The following is a 20,617-nucleotide window of genomic DNA, read 5'->3' on the forward strand; positions in this document are numbered from 1 at the left end:
CACAGCAGGTGGACACAAAATGGAAAATGTGCATCAGGGCTGATTCCAGATGACTATGTGAATACACAACGAAGTAACAATGAACTTGGTGGTCAAGTACCTGACAAATGGTATGGGCAAGTATCTGACACTGTTATAGGTGGACATTTCTGGTCATCATACAGGTGCACAATAGTCAAAACTTATGGGCATTGTATATATCCTTAGAAAAGCACTGGGTTAAGGCCCCATGTTCCTGGTCAGGACTCGCACTGCCTACAAGATACTGCCAGAAAGCGGAGCATTTAAAATATTAAATATTATCATTATTCTCAATAATAAATATTAAAATAAATAAACAATGAATGTGCATACATCCTAGGTAAAAGCTGAAGTTCCTCTGGGGTACCCTAGGATAGAATGGACGAAGAAAATACATTATCTGGAAACCATTCTACCTTATTATCCAGAGAACAGGCTTAGAACTTTCTATGGCTTCAGATAATGTCACTATATGTTCTATGTCACGTCCTTGACAACTCCAAGACTTGGACCAGTTCCAACAATGGCTCAGAGCTGCAAACACTTTAACAAAACACTTGCAAAGTGTCAAACTCTGACAAGGCAATGGAGAACCTCGACAGGTCAGTAAATGTTCCTCACATTTCACACATTTCAAGTAGTAGTGGGATGTCTACACTCACAGATACAGTACGAAAATCCTTCATAGTCTCTGGAATAACAGACAATAAGACGTGTATGGAAAATTTGGTTTCTGGATCTGTGCTACAGTTTGTTAGCAGTTAAAAAAACGAAACTTTCCAAAACACAGAGTGACGCAAGCAATCGTTTGCAGCAACACACTGGCATCGGAGTCAGAATATTGACTCATTTGGCTTAGCAAGTCTCCTCAATTTTACTCATTTCCACTACAGGTTCACAGCGGAGTCATCTCTCTATTCTTCGGCTCTCCTGTTATCACCGAGCTTTTCCCATTACTGTACAACAGTATTTACTATTTAGCCATTTTTAACATCTAGATATTTTTAATAACAGGAAAGTTGTTCTGTAAGTGCAGCACAGAGTATTATGGGCACACATGACATGCTCCAGGGTTCTCCAATATGACCCAGAATTGCTAAAGAAAGGCAATTCTGCAGCCAAGCGGCTAGTGGAAGCTTTATGGCAGTAAAATGGATGCACCCCATTAACTTTATGGGCCTCTTAGTCTTTTCATTACCAGTACATGCACCCAGTAGAGCTGTGAAATCCCAACACTTGCACTGTCCTGAGGTATGGCGATAGGTTTATAATGCACACACATTATCTGCTTATCACAATCCTTTACGCAGTTGACTTCTCAATAATAAGACTGCTCAAAATACTTGTGAAACTGCATCCATAAGTCAGACAGAGATACTCGGATTCTAGAATCTGTAGAGGAAAATTAGGCTTTTAATGTGCCGCCAAAGACACAGTCCTCACGTATTGAGCTCTGGTTAGAAACACCTGTATGTCCAGACATAAAATCAATAGCCATCTAAGAAAAAAAACAAACTACAAGAATATCCAGTGCTACACTAAAGTAACAATGATTTCAGCCTCCATATCACAAAACCAAGATCACGTTCACCATGAGCCACACAATGCCGCTCTAGTGAAGCCTATGCCTACAGTATATAACCATGACAGCTCTTATAACATTGTGTGCATATTAGATGCATTGATGTATTAACCACATCATGACCAAAGTAACATGCAGCTAGAAAGGTTATATATATTCTTATGGAAGAGAGTGCATCCAGGCAGACACATTGGGTTTGAAGTATTTCCCTTGATCCCATTCATGGGTCACACATGATGGTTATCCAGGGTTGTCTTGCAACTCTGTAGTCCTAGGTTGGAATCCAGACAAGGACAACATCTGTGTGGAGTTTGTATGTTCACCCCATGCGTCCTCTGGTTTCTCTAAAGACATGGTGATAGGGTATTTACATTGTGAGAACTACATGAGGAGGTTCACACTATCTGTAAAGTGCTGCGGAATATGAGGACGTTAAATAAGTTTGCAAAATAAATGGCTCAGTGGTTAGCACTGCATCGCTGAAGTTCTGGGTTCGAATCCCGCCAGGAACAACATCTGCAAGGAGTTTGTATGTTCTCCCCGTGTTTGCATGGAATTCCTCACATACTACAAAAGACATACTGATAGGAAAAAAATAAAAATAAAACATTACATTGTGATCCCTATATGGGGCTCACAACCTACATAGAAAAAAAAAATAAAAAAAAAAAAACATACATAATATAGAACAAGTCCCCAAATATGCTTTTTAAGTCTTTGTGTATATGCCCTTGTAGACTTTATTCCCATAGGAGGAGGTTATAGTGAGGGGTTTATCTCCCCTTTTGTCAGGCAGTAGAGGGGAGCAATGGTTTTGGATACTTAAAAGGTTTGTCCAGGATATATATATATATATATATATATATATATATATATATATATATATATATATATTAGATTTTCACAAGTAGGCCAGGAAAGATTAAAAAGTAATAATAATAATAATAAATAATAATAATAATATTACGGTATATATAAAATACAACCTCATCTGTTCCCGGTGGTCTGGGGTAAACCACTGCAGTCCTGTCCTGCTGCTCTAGGGGTCATGTTCTGGCAGAAATCCTCGCCTCAGCTGAGGCCAATCAGCAGCCTAAGGGCTAGTTCACACGTGAACTGCCCGCGCGGGTTTTGACACAGAGAGAGCCGCGGCGAGCCGCGTCTCTCTCTTGTCAAAACCCGCCCGCCGCGACCATCGCTGTCGCGACTTAACCCTCTGCTGTCGGCTCAAATGAATGAGCCGACATAGGAGGGAGCTGCCGGGGGCGGAAGCCGCGCAGCTGAGCCTGCGCGGCTTCCGCCTGAAGAAAGGACATGTCCTTTCTTTTCTCCGCTAGCGGCAGCCCGCCGCTAGCGGAGAAAAGAAGCCCGGCGGTCTCCATAGACCACCATTATAAGGGGAGGTTTTGGACGCGAAATCCGCTGTCAAAAACCTCCCCTTATACTCACGTGTGAACTAGCCCTAAGGAAAGGACACGGGACTTCACAGGTGACTTATGTAAGGGACATCCTGGTTCCTTAGGTCACTGATTGGCCTCAGGGTGATGTGAGGTGACGACTTCCGTCAGAAGAGCATTGGGGCGCTGCTGGACTGGACAGTAGCTAGGGACATCAGAGCACCGGGGACAGCACCCTATCCTTTTGTGGAAAATTGTATATTCTGAATAAAACCCTTTAACATTGGCACAGGAGGAAGAGAAAACAAGATGTTAGTAATCGTTTACATGGTCTCTCGGGTGCTAGACATCTTAAGTCTGTACAATTTTCTGAAAGCCAATTTCTGAGCTCAGCGCCTACATGTCTATGTGCATAGAGCACCAGTAATATTAAGGTTGTGCTTGCGCGTTCAGGTATTTGATGCAGCATTTAAAGTCAACTAGAATTGGATTATAAGTGGGCCCTCCTATCAATCCACTCTTGGTACTGGCTTCCTAGAACATACTGTACAACCTGACCAATTGAGTGACATTCATTATGTGGTGACAATGGCTCTTGTCAAGAGGTGGAAGATATCAGCTGAACAGTCAGTTCTTGAAGCTGATGTGTTTGAAACAGATCCTTACGCTTGCCCTACATTTTTCCTGAGTGGCACTGCCCGGGGACAAATGGCTAAATGTCTGGGTCAGAGCAACTCCAAAACTGCAACCTTTGTGGTTAACTCCAAGTATATAGAAATGAATACCAAATGAAAGTGGCACAAGGAACCAAATAGTCATGGGGACCCAAGGCTCAATAATGTTTTGTGGTAGTCCAATCCCACAGGAGTACTACTGTAACAAAAATAGCTGAAGTTCTTACTGTCTATGATAGAAAGGTATCAGACCACGCAGCACATTGTAGCTTACTGCATAGCCACTAACCAACCAATACCTATAGTGACCTGTTCACCATTTGTGCATGATAGTGATCTATGACACTAGGACTCCTTTACTGTTCTGTCCTATATACAGTGTGGGACAGTGGAGCCAAGTTTAAAAGCAGGTACTCTAGCATTATTGATCTCCATGATACAATGAGCCCAGTTTGGGCCGATCTGGCAGATACACAGACTGGATTTTCCAGTCCACATTCTTCTGTGTACATGGGGCCTCTGAAGTTTTGGAGACCCGCACAAACAAACTTCCTGCAAAATTAAGATGGCTTCTACTGATCTACACTGAGTATTGTTTTCATGAATCAAACACAGGCCTGTATTCCCCCCACACAAGTGACTACGGCTGCCAATTGGATTTTATACCCTTAAATGATCTGCACAGTTGAAACCAGAACCTGTGGTTAGAGAACTGCGGCCAAAATCCACTCATCCCCACAGCACGTGGGTGGTAATAAATGCGTTCTTCACATAAAAATCCAAACCAGGCCGTCTTATTTTATTTATATAAAAGAAGGAATAAAGAAGCCTCAAGTCATCGCTTCCTGATTTTCGTGCAGTTCAGATTAACCTGTGGCTCTGATAGCGAGCAGCCCGGGAATGATGGTGGTTGTAGTTTTACAGCAGCTGAAGAGCCGCAGGATGCCAACCACTGATTTCTAACAAAACTAGATCTCTTTACAATTCAGAAACTTCCAGTACTGGCTCTAAGGTTTCTGAAGAGCGCCAGTACAGATGTAATGTGTAGAGAGAGGACCCCAAACACAGAATTATACTAATGACTCTCGTCTGTCTTTTTCAGAGCAGAATATCGGAGAGTTCAGCTGATCTGCATAGCCGCCTGCTGTGCCTGGGAGTAGGAGCAACATGAGGGATCACTGGGCGTGCGCAGCTCTTCAGTTCCTCAGGCCAAACTGATGCAAGGAGTGGGTTTAACCCACCGCAGGAGTTCTTGGCAGCCTGTAACACAGACTATAACAACAAGTATGTCGTCATTGCCAGATCTACATTTCAACATCACATAGATGTAAGAGTCACTGCCATGTTTATGGCTGTAAGACCTGTAGAGGGGCTTCTCTGGGTAGAAACTAACAGAATAGATCACAGTCATCTGAGAGAACACAAGGGCTGCAACTAAACGGAACAGAAGAGATAGAAATCACTCACATTTCCTTCAGGCCCTGTACAGAGACACTTTTTCCTAGAGGGATCTTCTTCTATGTATATCATGGCTGTGGAGTCTGTAGGTTAAACTGCCAACCCAGACTCCTACACAGCCCAACTCTGACCACAGATGTCAGCCATTTATGAAGCCAGTCAGGAGCAGTAAATTCATTAAAGAGCCAGTGACCGAATTCCTCTGAAAGGAGTATAAACCAAATTTTTCTGCACAATTTTTGTGCTGAAAAAGCCCCCCTTGGCTTATACTCGCGTCAAGCAAAAAAAAAAAAAAAAAAAAAAAAATTAAAGGGGGGGGGGGGGGGGGAGTTGGGGGACGGACGACTATGACCAGCCGCAATATCAATGTATAGAATCTCCCATAAAATAGTGGGGGGGGGGGGGGGGGGGGGGGAGAAGCTTTTTGAAAAAAAATAATTAGTTGTAAATCACTCCTTTCCCTAGCATAAACACAAAAGTAGAAAAATACTGTGAAACACAAACACATTAGGTATCCCTGTGTCTGAAAGTGCCCGGTCTACTGAATATAGGGTATCTGCAGTGCTGAATTCCAAGGGGGGGGGGGGGGGGGAACAGTCCTCAAGCTCAGGGAGGGGGAAGACAGACAACCAATACACCCCCTCCCCTTTCCCATCACTCAGCAACTACTGCACCCAAAAACTCCAGCCATTTTAATTTTTGAAATTTTCCAGGAGCTGCTGCATTCCTCTCCCCCCCCCCCCCCCTCGGCTTATACTCGAGTCAATACATTTTCCCAGGTTTTTTGTGGTAAAATTAGGGGCCTCGGCTTATATTCAGGTCAGTTTATACTCTAGTATATACGGTAAAATACAAGCTATCCTTACTTAATACTATAAAGTGAACGTTTGTGTGTTTGGATGTTTGTTCCTCAATCAAGCTGAAACGGACGAACGGATTACAGTCAGATTTAGCACATACCTAGAATGGCGCCCAGAAGGAAACATAGGCGCCTCACCATCCCCGTAGGTTGCCAGTTTGCCCAACTGCGTGCACCGAAATCACGGTCGGCGGAGGCTGAAGGACCTGAGATTACGTCATTGTGCTGATCTCTGATTGGAGCAAGCGATGGAAGGGGGGCGGAGGTGTACGGACTGAAGCCGGCAACAGAGCCTTCACGCTGGCCTCTGTTTGGAGCGGCAGGAGACAGGGGGCGGGTCTATCGCTTCGCAGACCGGCCACCGAGCGGGATGAGGAAAATGGCGGAGTGCTAGACATGCCGGCATCGTTGGAGGTGAGTCCACCGGGGCCCCAGGGGTGGGAAGAGAAAGGGGTCACTGGAGAAAACTTCACTAGGCTCAAGGCAGACCCGGGGGGGAAAGGCTGGGATCGCGGCTGCGAGGGGGGAGTGGAGCACAGTTCCCCAAACCACCGTCTATCCGTCCAGCGACATGCGTCTCCTTAGCTGCTGCACAGCACAGTCTCCAGACCCTATAACCGCCAGGACCCTAACCCCGTGGGGGGGAAGGGGGGGGGGGGGTCCGGGACCACGGCTGGCAGAGGGGGAAGGCTGGGGTTGCAGAGCCCCATTTTTTTTGGGGGGGGGGGGTATAAGGGAAGTCGGGGTGGCGAGTAAGGTGCGAAGGGCTGCGGGGGGAGCGGGTTCCAGGTCGCCTATGGGGCACAAGGGGGGACTGGGCACGCGGCAGCCGCAGAGCAAGGGGGGGGGGGGGGGGAGCCCAACCCGCACTGCAGGTGTCTTGCGTGGGGGGGTGGGTAAGGGGGCCACCATCCGAAGTCTCGGGTATTGCTAATAAATAATATATATATATATATATATATATATATATATATGTTATATTATATTTATATCAATATTGTAAAGCAGAATCAGTAACTATACACAAAATTGGTCCCAATTCAGACCCCACAGCCCTGGTGCACAGATATATAAGACATAATACCATTCACCAATTTGATTTGTATATTATTATTTTAAAGGTAGTAAAAAGATATAACAAGGTGTTTTACATTGTATTGTATCTCACTAAATAGATAGATACAGTGGTCGACCATGACTATTTAGTATCTGTTACAGTCCAACCTCCACACCAGAGGTACGCTCTAAATTCTTAAAATTATTCCCCAGCACTACAAATGCAGAGCATAGAAGATCACAAGGAAGACTTCACAGCGCTTTGCTGCAGGGTAGTGTTATACAGGCGCTATGCTAGCAATTTTTCATCTCAGAAGACACAGCATAATAAATCCTCAGTTGCTCCCTGTGGTGACAGAGGGGAAAGGAAAAGTTCCTGCAAATGACACACAACAATGACCCAATCTATGAGCCTGTAGTATCACGGAGCCTACACTCTCCAGTGAGACATGGAGGTGACATTTACCAGCAACAATTTTATGGTCATTCCCAATACTGGAAAAAGCATAACATCTTCATAGTTACCCTCAGGTATATGGCCATTGGAAACACTATGAGCTACCCAGTGATATGTACAAGTGAAAGCAACGGATCACAAAACAGGTGATGTCTCAGCAAATTATTTGGAATGGCTAACTTTTCAGTTACCTAACCTGTATTTGAGATGAAGAATAAACCAAGGATCAGCAACCTTCAGCACTCCAGCTGTTGCGAAACTTCAACTCCCACTATGCTCCAGTTACTTCCGTGGGAGCAGAGAACAGCCAACAAGTGAGCATGCTGGGAAGTGTAGTGTCAACAGCTGGCGTGCCCAAGGCTGGTAATCCCTGGTATCAACCATGAAGGAAATAAATGATCTCATGTTTCTCTCATATAAATGAGATATTAGAAGCCTAGAGATCACATTAAATGAAATATACATATATATATATTATGTGTACACACACACACGCATACATACACTGACAGAGACATACGGTAATCATGCACACGGATTGGAGACATTACTCAAATACCTATAAAATTTTCTCCACATTCATTGTACTGAAGCAAGTTCAAGACCAAAAAGGCGAGTACACCTCCTACAAATGTGAACTCATTCTTAGACCATTAAGAAGTCTTTCCCTATGAAACGCTTTTTGCCTTCATAGATATACAAATGCTGTAACTTCAAGTGATGTGCTTTACAGATACCAAGAGCATCTCCACTTTATAAAAATGGATTCCCTGTGAATAGAAGACCTTGAGCTGTCTCAGGTAAAGTCATCTTCTGGCATGCCTTCATCTTCTTTCAGCGACGCCCTCCGGTCCTGGCTCTTCCCCGGCTTGATTGCCCTCTTCTTCCAGCAGGATTGGTTCAAATCCGGCGCATGCGCAGTATCGCTGGCCACAAGCGTACTGCCACTGAGAAAAATGGCGCCAGAGCGTGCGCAGTAGCAATACTGCGCACGTGCCGGATTTGAAGATTTTAAGGTTTTATTTTAAAATGGGGGGGGAGGGGGGGTGTTATATGTGGGGCTCATACAGCATAATTTTGCTGATAGAGCCCCTTTAAAGCAGCTTTTCCTTTTCATCGCGGTGCATCAATCTAATTGTGAGCCAACAAAAAGAATAAGAGTCTGGTTGTTACAGATAGAAGACCTAGCCACCACTTTATTTCTCATGGGGTTGTCAGACACTTTCTTCAGTTGAACATCAGAAACACGTCTCAAACCTGTAGTCATAAGTGACATCTCCAATCAAAATATAGCCAGGCTGAAGGAAATGTAGTATTGCATAGCAGCTCTCAGTTTTGGCTCAAGAAGTTGAGTCTCAAGAGGTGGAACACCATTCATTAAGGGGTGGTCTCCAGAACACATTTAAACTGAGGGCCAAAGGATAGACAAGAAGACTTGATGGGACTAAAAGTATTAAAAAGTACACCATTCGTGATGAATAAAAAAAAATGGTTACAAAATATATATATTTGCAAAAATAAGATGTAGGTGAAGCACATCTTTAAACAAAGCATTTAATAGAGAACATCAGAAAAAAAAAAAAAAAAAAAAAAAAAAAAAATGGATTGATAAAAATAAAGTGTCCTGTGACTAATGGTGGGACGCGTGGCACAGTAAGCTGCTCATGATATATTTGTAGGTCATCGGTCAGTTTGAAAACTACATAAAACATGTTGCAAGAAGTGTCAGCAGTAAATAAGAATAGATCATGAATTGCAGCATGGATCATACATAAGACTCAGTACTCACAAGACCGTTTCCACTTCTATAGGTTATTATACAGAAACAATTTCACCACTTACAGAGATAAATATAAAAGGTTTAACAAACCTTTAAGTACAATAACCAAGTCAATACTTATATCCTCAGTAAATGAATATTGGCCAGGAAAACAGGAGCATTAAGTGGCTGCACATTAATGCGGTTCTGTAGGAGAGACTTTAAGGACACAAACCAATGTACTGAGCAAAGCAGTGATCCATAGAGCAGGCTGGCACCATGAGGACAACAGCACAAGTTCACCTCTGCAAAAATACAGAATGAGACAGAACCATGGACACAAGGTTACAAGGTAAAAGTAGGGGGCAAATATATCCTACTAATCCTACCAATATAATGTGAAAGTTTGTGTGTTTGGATGTTTGTTCCTCAATCACGCAAAAACAGCTGAACGGATTTGGATGAAATTCGGCACATAGATAGATTGTAACCTCGATTAAAATATAGGCTACTTTTTATAAATGACGGCTTTACGACGCTTATGAATTTTTGTTCACATACTATATTACACTGCTTTTATCTCAGTGTTCACACATTTGCATATTATCTGATCTGCTTCAGGCACTGCTAAAAAACTGACATGGGCAAACACCTTCAATCCAAATTGGCAGTTTGCCAATTTTCAACATTCCAGGAAAAAGAAAATGTAATTTCTCGCAAACAACGAGAGCTATGAAGGAGCCAGAAGTCACAGAGTTCTCCTCAAGCGGAGCCTACGGGGATCATCAGCGCCAACAAAATGCTCATTATATGGTGTCCCAGCAAGCTGCTGAGATACCGAAACAATCACAAGCACAGCTCAAGGAAGGAGTTCAGCGGCTGGCCAGCTTGAAAGCTGCCAAAACGCCGGAGCATGTGGATCATCAACACCAACAACACGTTCATTATATGGCGTCCCAGGGAGCTGCTGAGATACCGCAACAATCATGGGCACAGCGCGAGGCACGAGTTCAGCAGCAGGGCAGCTTGACATCTGTCGAAACACTGAAGCAGACGGATCATTAACACCAACAGCACGCTCATTATGTGGCGTCCCAGCGAGCTGCCGGAACAATCACAGGCACGGTGTGAGGAACAAGGTCAGCAGCAGGACAGCTTGAGAGCTGCTGAAATGCCAGAGCAAGCAAGCCATCGATGTCAGCAATTTGCTGTATATAGGCGGATCATCGACGCCAAGAACCCGCAGACGAAGTCGCGGGCAGAGGCTAGCGTATATATATCTAGCTGGATCTATTGCAGCAGAAGACACTAAAAATTACAATCTACTGCATTCTTCTCAGATTCCAAAGAAATGACTTTAGTAAAGACTATAGAAAAGCACTCAGAAAAACGTAAAATTCATCAATAGAGCCATAAAAGGGAAAAAACAAAAACACCCCAACCCCCCCCCCCCCCCAAAAAAAAAAAAAAAGGAAAACACATCCATCCATCCAGTGACTGACCGCCTCCACTGCGTTATAGATTATAGCAACAGATGAACAAAACAGAACATCTTAAAATATAAAAGTATATATAGTTATTAAAAAATCTGCATTAAAAAAAAAAAAAGGAATAACTTTATAAATACATTGTATTATTAAATCAGTATTGCTCCCTAGTTACCGCCTGCATTATATCCTGAAGCGGTATTAACTTCTGCTGGTGGTCATTGGAAACAGACACCAGGCTTGAGGTCAGTCCTAGAATCTCACTTAATGCGAAGCTAGCTCTTACAATATACAGAGTCTATATCGAATGGACATAGAAAATGCTATATTATAGACCATATGGTGCAGAAATGGAACATTTCAGAAAACAAAATCGCCAGGCCAAGCGCTGAACAGACACAAATCGGCAAAGAATTCTTGGAGACTGCAGGTCTGAAGTCAGCAAAGTTGTGACTACAGCGCTAACCTACACAAGAGAAGTAATGTCGTGCATTCATAACGTTACCAAACTGTCCTGAAGCTGGACATATCATTTTAAAGGTATTTTAGAGCATTAGTCCAGAACAGTATAAGATACGTTCCCTATGGGAACATTCCAGAAACAAGCGAACTCCACCCGCTTACATTGCAGGACTACAGTAACAGCAAGTACAGGGTGTGTTACCACATCCTTTTAACAACATGCCACTTAAAGTCCAGACTGCTGACAGGTCCTGCTGGTCAAGCATGGGAAGATTTATAAAACACCCAGCAGCACTACCATATTATTTTAGGAAAGCCACAGTTAAAAGAGAACATTTCTGGTTACAACTTGCAGTGATACGAATGCCGTGCCTCTATATATCCTCTATAGGAGACCTGCACATTCTCATGTTTCTGCAGAGATGCGGCCTTCAGAGGACTTGTTTACCGTCACACAATATACCCTACAATAGAAAATGCTGAATTCCTCTTACATGAGCGTGTCTGCTCCATACAAACACGGCATGCAGCATTTCAGAGTCACACAACACGCATGCAGTATGTGTATTCCCATGACACGACAACTAAGAATTTTCCATTAAATACAATGTACCACTGAACAAGGTTCTTACAGAGAGCCCATCATAACTCCCATCATACCCTATAATATAAATCCAGTCCTGGAAAGCCATGAATAAATGGACACCTGGGTGTTACAAGTTGTGGCTATGTCCTACACGGACTGACATTAACCATGCCGAATGTAGAGATATACACTCTTTTGTCAAGGCAAATAGTCACACCCAGTTGGCAAATTAGTCATGTTTCCACGAGGCATTAGGGAGAAACAGAATTCTAGAAAAGAGGCTTCAGAATTGTTATTTCATGGGAAATACAAGTGTTTACTAAAACAGACAAGTCAATAGAGACTGGCGGCATAAAGGCTAGTTCACACGGGGTTCCACGTGAACACATTCCGTTGCGGCTTTCCATTCTGGATTAGGCCCAAATGAATGGGTCTAGTCCGGAGGTTGAAGTCGCGAGGCAGCCGCCGCCACTGAATCAGTTGAGGAATCCGCCTGAAGAAAGGGCAGCTCGCTTCTTTTTTCCGCAAGCAGGAACAAACCGCTCACGGAAAAAGGAAATGACCAACTTCCATTGTTTTTAATGGGAGGCGTCAGGATTTTGATGCGGATTCCATGTCAAAATCCTAACCCTTTTTCCCCGTGTGAACTAGCCCTAAGAGAAAACAATGCATTTAAAAGGGATGTAAAAACCAACAACAACAATTATATATATTTATTATAAACACTTTTAAGACACCTCTCTGTTCGGACAGGGATCCAATGGAGAGTCACCATTTGAATCCTCAAGGTTTCTAACTTTTGGCCTGCATGTTCAAGTACCCAAGTGAAGACTCCCCACTAGATCCTCCGCCAAACAAAGAAGGGAGTATACAGAGATTATCTTCAGCCTTGCTAGACATTGTACCGTATTTTACGGACTATAAGGCGCACTGGACTATAAGCCGCATTGCCCATGAGCGCCTTATAGTCCGTCTCGGTTCATATATAAGGCGCACCGGACTATAAGCCGCAGTCCGGTGCGCATTATATCTTATTGAAAGCGGCGGCAGGCAGACTTTGCCAGCGGCCGCTTAACCCCCCGCGTGCCAGCCGCTTCTATTGGGCTCTATCAGCAGAATCATGCTGATAGAGCCCAACCGTAAACGTTAGGTTAAACTACCCCCCCCCCCCCCCCATTTTAAAATAAAAGCCTGAAACAGAATGTGAAACTTACCGAGCGGTGTAGGGTGGGCGGGCATTCAGGCCTCCTCTTCCTCCGATGTTCCGTCCTCCTCCGGCGCTCGCAAGCTGATAATGGCCAGGGCACATGCGCAGTAGAAGCATTATGATATTGCGCATGCGCCCCGGCCATTATCAGCGAGCGCCGGAGGAGAAGGACGGAACATCGGAGGCAGAGGAGGCCTGAATGCCCGCCCGCCCTGCACCGCTGGGTAAGTTTCACGTTCTGTTTCAGGCCGGCGTGACAGCAGGGCTGCCGGACACTTCCCATTCATTTCTATGGGAGCCGACATGCGAGCGCTCCCCATAGAAATGAATGGACTGCTTTTTTCCATTCATTTCTATAGGGAGCGCTCGCATGCCGGCTCCCATAGAAATGAATGGGAAGTGTCTGTCCATTCATTTCTATGAGGAGCGCTCGCATGCCTGCTCCCATAGAAATGAATAGGAAGTGTCCGGCAGCCCTGCTGTAACGCCGGCGTGTACGGCTGTGATACACGCCAGCGTTCGGTAGTGTGAATGCACCCTTACGGTGCCTTTTATGTATGTATGGAAGCGGCACGCAGTCTTTGCCGCCGCTTCCATCCATATATAAGCCGCACCGGACTATAAGCCGCACTTACGATTTCTGAGGAAATCGTAGGTTTTTATGTGCGCCTTATAGTCCGGAAAATACGGTATACCTCTAACGCACAGCAACGTAATTCAAGTCTGAGACGAACAGGACATTTTCTGTGAACATTAAGGAAAAATGTAATTTCATCCAGTCACTCACCTGGCCGTGGTTAATGAAGCCATATTTCTTGGATATTTGGTCAGCCACTGCAGGACCACCTGGTATATGGACTGCCCATGTGTTTGTATATACTTTATGTCCAGTCAAGTCTTTCAATTGTAATGACAGGGAAGTCCAGAATAGAAAGAAAACAGTAGGCCTCAGATCCATGACAAAGTTTTGTGCTCCTGAATAAATGCAAAGCAGTCCACGAATGAAGTCAGATATCAGATCCCCAACGCCACACAATCCGCTTCCCCTGCGCAGGAACTTCGTTCAGTCCTGGGGATCATGGGGTCCAAAAACAAACTTTCAAAGTGCTAAGCAGAATTGTAACAAAAAATAAAAAAAAAAATATATATATCCTCCTTAGGTTGCGGAAGACTCTCCAGACTGGAAATAATGTCCAAAGTGGGTTCTATAAGCAGGGAAGAAAAAACAAAGAGTGAATATTTTTGCAAAGTACTGCTGTGATAAATAATGGAAGAAGAATCCTCTACAGAAATAAATTATATATATAAAAAATACACATATAAATCTAAAGCAAATTGTTATGCTGCAATTTTGGGTAAAGCAAGACTCACGCAGTTCTAGATCCTCACAACATAAAAAAATAAACAGATGAGAACATTAACATGTAGCAGGCATCGCGGGCTGATTATACTGCCAATAATTTGTCTGGCAGCCTTCGTGTTTTGGAATCGCTGGACACTTTGCGGCCCTATTTTATTATGAGAACAAAAAAAAAAAAAATTCTGTAGAATTTATGAAAACTCACAGGACTTAACCACACTTTTCCTATGGAAATAAATTGAACTCCACATGTGCAGTTGCTTATCGTAAGCCTGTAATAGACTCTCTGCGGTATTTCTCTGTCAGTAGAGCTTTGCGCAGATAAAATGTAACTTATCAGGCCGGAACATTAAAAAGGACAATAAAAAAAAAAAACTAAAATCTGCTCTTCACAGTGGTGAGCTTTCTTCCAATTAAAACGGGCTCCAGAGCTTGTCCACTTGCTATTGTGGTAGCGTATAGTAAATTAGCCAGTGTAATGGGCCTGTCTGTATCCAGCCTCACATGTCTAATTGGTTATACAGGAGGATCGGCATGTTCAGCACTCGTAGAAATATCCCATTAATAAACAGGGATGTGCATGTGACCGCGTCACCGTGTAACACCTACAACATAACCTCCCCTTCACTGCCAAGGAGACATACACAAAAAAAAATTGCTGAAATTAGGGACACGTCCAAAGCCACATCAACAATAGTCTCTCTCTCTCCAACTACGGATGACTAAGGTTTCTCGCCAACACTTCAAGGCCAGCAATTATTGGATAGAAGTTCACACAAAGAACAATAAACTGACGCATTATGATATCACCAAGAGCAGACATTTACTGCACATTATGTCTTTCTTTTAACTCTCTCATGACCTGCTAAAAACTAATGAAAGGGGCCGTCCAGGATTAGAAAGATATAGCTGGTTTCTCTCAGATCACATCCTGCGATTTTTACCCCATTAGAAGCCAGATACCTTTACTTTGCAGCATTCACCTCATTTACATTACATGCAGGATAACAATAGAGGATAATACCAATATAACCATTACAATAGAAGATAACACCCATTGGTACATCAACTAGGGGCAATACGTTATGTCACGGCTTATCTGCTCAGCCCAGAGCAGGTCTAGAAAAACTTTCGTATAGACCTCGATGAGTTGGCTCCAGTCTATTACTATATATGGCCATGACCATAATGTAAAGCATATTACTAAATGCTGTTAAAAGAGCAGAGAAGAAGCTCGGGCAAGATGGAAGCCCTCGCAATTATGTACAAAAAATAAAGTTGAAAAAAGTAATGATATATAGAATATATATTTTTTGATTGAGATCTATATTTTATAATGCAGCGATTGACTCATATACAGATTGAGGATAAGTAGTGTGCACGTAATGCTGTTATTCATTTTTTTAAAAAGTTGATGGATTCTGAAAAGAAGGTTTCTAACAGAGCATCCAACACAGATGTGAACAGAGCCTAAGGCAGCAAGTTAATTATCCGATAAACAGTTTATTACTGCGTACACCTTGGGGTATGACATGTTCACATGTGGCAGATTAGATGAAGAAATTTCTGCGACTTGACTCATACGTCGGAATCCTGTTTGCAGAAACCCATTCAACTGCTGCCGAAACATCACAGGGCAGAATGTGGCACTGATTTTGAGGCTTATTCCTCACACATTCTGCCTCCCATTGTTTTCAATGGTAGACAGATCAAAGCAAGACACTGAAAAAAAATAAGCGCTCTCCTCTCGCAGATAGTGTGGCGCGAGACACCCTGCTGGTTAGGCTCATTCATCGGAACCTAAAAGGTTGTGGTGGAAAGCTAGAAAATAAAAAAGGAATCTGAGGCGGATGTCTGCCTGAAATGCCTCTTCATTTTCTGCCGTCTGAACATACCCCAAGGCTGCAACCAGACCATTTTACACTTGTAAATCTAGTTCCAACCTCAGGTCTAATGACCTGAACTTACAGAATCATAGATGGCGATGATGCCACTAGGTTGGGTCATTAGACCTGTGTTTGTGATCGGATTGGCAGCTGCTAATTCTGATCATAAAATGCGACAGTATTATGGCAATGTGAATGCAATCCAAGATGTAAAATTGATTTTCAGTCGCAGACATTTCTGAAACCAATCTCCTGTGTGAACATGCCCTTATACAAGTACCAGCACTTTCTTTGCGCCGTGTTAAAACCACAGCAGACTGTTTTATGCTGATGTGTCTTAAGTCAGAGCTGCTCCTCTCCCTGGGATGAGTTCCATCACGGTAAGTCATAGGTATAGAGGTCTGACTAACGCTGCCCATAGCAAAATCATTTAGCATTAAGTCAATCTGCAAGTCTTCCATAAATGGATGACCTGGTAAACTCCTCAACAAACTTTGAATATAAAAAACTGTGCCCCGCTGACCACAGGGATGGGCTTTCAGATCCCCACTATAATTTGCTTGGCTTTTCTAGCAGACACGTGGCATTAGGTCACTGCATGTGCGGGAAGTAGCTTCCTACAGTGCACTGACCGCAGCCAGCCTGTCTCTACTTCATGCAGGTATTGACATGCCGAGGTCTGGAAGAGGTTAACCTCTTCTGTGCTAGTCATTCCCAAGCCTGGAAAACAAAGCCTAGACAGTAATGCTGTTGCATAGAAACAAGCCTAGATGGAGACAAGCACCAGGCATCCTACCTATTAGCCACAATTAAGTGGTCATCTACAGGACTCTTCAATTGTGGCCAGCATACAATATATATTAGCATACAAATAGCTCAGCATACCTCAAACATGATTCAGCCTTCCAATTTTACTCACTATATAAGCAAACAATGAGTAGGCAGACCACGATAGCTGAGGTCAGACATAGGAGGAAACAAAGAATACAGCCCAGGGTTTTTGTTCTTTGTTTCCAGGTATTATTAAAAAGTTGCCTAGTGTTTAAAATAAAGTTTTTTAACACACAAATTCTGGAGAATTCTTTATCCATTTTTAATGCCACCAGCTAAACAAGATATATTTTTTTATGATGGCACATAAGACAGTTCTCAACAATTACAATGGAAGCTGGGTGCAGATGGTTGTAGTTCACCCCCTGCCCTACTTGTATGATCTCTGCTCAAGTAACAGAGCATGCCCTCAGCACTCCCCCATAGGAAACTAGTATCTGGAGAGTTCACACCGATTTCCATATGGCCGCTATGACTCACCTTTGTGCAGTAGCTAGAAGGAGCAGATTAACTATTCTCAATTTACACCAGGCAATCTACTAATGCTCCAAGTCATCTATATATCTTGACTCTTGCTGGCCGATAAATGTTGTGCATCTTCAGACAATAACTGTAAATGACTTACTGGTTAACATACTTTGTGTCAAAATTCTGCTGCTATTGTAATGCATGTTGGCCACAACCCTTCACAATAAACCACTCCCACTAATTCATCCCTTTGCCCAGGGAGGTGCAAATATGCAGTGTTCTGCAAAGAATGTATTCCAGTTATTTTCGTGCAAATTAAGCTTACCAATATGGTTTAGGATCTGGTTTAACTAACCCAATAAGAAAAAAAGATTATATATATTTAATACACACACAATGAGCAAAACAAAAAAAATAAAAATACATCTCATAGAATAATTACATAATTTTTTTTAACTTATTCAGTAGTTTTAATTTCGGAAAACAATTAAAGTCATTCAATATGTAAGTTACCTACTTTATGCAAAATGCAAAAGGCTATAATGCCACCCCCCATAAAAGTAAAATAACATACTGTTTACCAACTTGGAATGTGGGAAATATTCTTTATATAGCCCAAAGAACTAATTAAACAGTCTGTAGAAGAATTAAAAAGCCATAAGAAAAATTTAAAAACTACAACAAAACATGAGACACAACAAACATGAAAAAAAAAAAAAATTAATGTTTGAGGAACATAGCACAGATGTTCCATGTAAGCCAATAAGGAATTATGAAATGCACCAACATTGGGACAGGTAACTAATATGTACATGCTTTACATCTCTTTTTCTATGTGTTCAGACACTTTCTAAGGGTACATTTACATAGGAATCTGCGGATTTGGGGGCAGATTTCTTTGCAAATTTTACTCCGAATCTACCTCCTACATGGCAGAGATTGGACGCGGGCACGCGGGCACGCACGCACGCACGCACGCACGCACGCACACACACACACACACACACACACGCCACGGATTCCACAGCTCAGAAATCTGACAATTAGGCCCATTCATCCGGGCCCAATCAGCATTGGAAAGTCCCCTATTGGGGAGGCGAGGTTTAATATGCAAAACCATGCCCCACAAAATACACCAAGGTTTTGTCAAAAACGAAGCAGTGTATAGTCAGACTAGACAGCCAAAATCACACCAGATTTTCAAACAGCATTAGACACTTTGGAAAATGTAGTGCAGCTCAAGACTGCCTAACCTAGCTTTTCACGGTTTAAAATATAGTGTTAGTTTATTTGTCCAGGTGTGTTTTTCTGCCATTTTTTCCCCCCTTCCTCACTTCTTGGTGAATTTTTGGGGTCCACCACTATGGATAAATAAATAGGCACACATACACCACAAGAGAAACCCACTGCAGTCAGGTACCACCATGTTGGACCAATTTGTACCCTGCCACTTTCAAAAGAGTGGCAAGTGAGGCACAGAATAGAGGATGAGACACATCTGGCACCACATTATTACCCATCTATGCCAGAAAATTGTGTCACTGGGATAATAAATTTCCCTAATTACTTTCAGGCCACAAAAAAATGGTGTGCGAAGAAAGACTGCCATCCACATGTGGCACAGCTCCATACTCACCCAGTTCTAATTTATTCTGTATTTCTCATCTCTTTTATTAAAGCCAAAAAAGAAAAGAAAAATCACAAGCAAAAAATAAAAAATACAAGTTTAAACAACACATTAACTTTAAATGAAGCAATGTATTCTGAAAACTAAGAAATGAGAACATTACATTCTATTTAGCTCTGAATAAAGTGTGTAGTCAGCAATGTCTGTTGATGAAACAAAGGCTTAGGCTAACAGTTCTCTTTTCTATCTGTTACGAGAACGCCAATCCAAAATGTGTCCATCCTTACTAGAAGTGATGTTCTTCTTAGAGCACCCTCACCAGTGGAAGAGGATTATAAGAAAAAAAAAAAAAAAAAAGATGAAAACATTAAAGACAGTTTTAACAATATCTTTATTTCAAAGGGCCACTATAGTACACGCAGAGGCAATGATACAATGGCCTCTTATTATCTGGGATTGGGGGGGTGCGTCACAACCAATCCAAGTCTAAACATGTATGGCTGCTTTAACTAAACAAAAATAATTGCTGTTATTAGGGTAAGTTCACACAGGGATTTTTGGTCAGGATTTTGAGGCCGTATCCATCTCAAAATCCTGACCAAAAAGACGGTTCCCATTGAAATCAATGGGAGCCGTGAGATGCTCATTTTTCAGGCTGTTTCACCTCGCGATTCGGCCTGAAGACACTCCCTTCTCCAGACTAGGCCCATTCATTTGGCCTAAACCGGAGCAGAGTGTGCGACTGAATACCGGTGCAGTGCACTGGCTTTTGGTCGCGGTCACCCGCCTCAGGTTCCGGACCAAAAAACCCTGTATGATCTTACCCTTAGAGTCTCACTGGGCTGTGGAAATCTTCCCTTTATGGGTATTTTTTCCTGTAACAAAGCCTTGTGTGAATAGGGCCTACTTCAGAATTACAATTATACAGATTATTTGGTTGTAATTTCTGCAAAAGTTGTACAGCCAGTCAATAAAGGTATGGGGGATGAACTTCTGGTTATAGAGAAGTCAAATTCTCTCGCCAGTACCCCAAGAGAGAATATAGGTAACATTTGTCAATAGCCATAGGGGAGAGGGCCTGTCCTGAGAATTGTGTATACAGGAAATGCATTTGCTATTCTCTAATATAAACCTAATGATCACACCAAATGTGAGATGAGACTTAATAGACTACATGTAATCAGAAACCATACACCATATCTAAAAATAAACCCGTCATATCACAACATGATTAGCACTGTCACAACTAGTCATACTTAACCAGCCATTAGACAGGAGGGAAATGACTAAAGGATGGGACATTTCAGAATGAAATGAGGTGCACTGCAGCTTTGATCCCTCCAGTGTAGGCGAGACCCTGGCCCCTCACCTCATGAAGTCTAATAGCATTATTAACTACCCAATTAGTCAGTCCGTGCTCGCACATTTACCATGCACAGA

The 20,617-nt window shown here is 42.8% G+C and overlaps 1 protein-coding gene across 1 annotated transcript in view; it reads right to left on the reverse strand.

Moving 5' to 3' along the window:
• FURIN (furin, paired basic amino acid cleaving enzyme) overlaps positions 1 to 20,617 on the reverse strand; it is a 155,031-nt gene that overhangs the window by 120,889 nt on the left and 13,525 nt on the right. The window contains exon 2 of the mRNA XM_075273383.1: positions 13,793 to 14,210. Coding sequence (XP_075129484.1) covers positions 13,793 to 13,963 — 171 coding nt within the window. The 5' untranslated portion in view covers positions 13,964 to 14,210. The remainder of the gene's footprint in view (positions 1 to 13,792; positions 14,211 to 20,617) is intronic.

Source organism: Leptodactylus fuscus, chromosome 5 (genome assembly GCF_031893055.1).
Source record: "Leptodactylus fuscus isolate aLepFus1 chromosome 5, aLepFus1.hap2, whole genome shotgun sequence".
NCBI lineage: Eukaryota > Metazoa > Chordata > Amphibia > Anura > Leptodactylidae > Leptodactylus > Leptodactylus fuscus.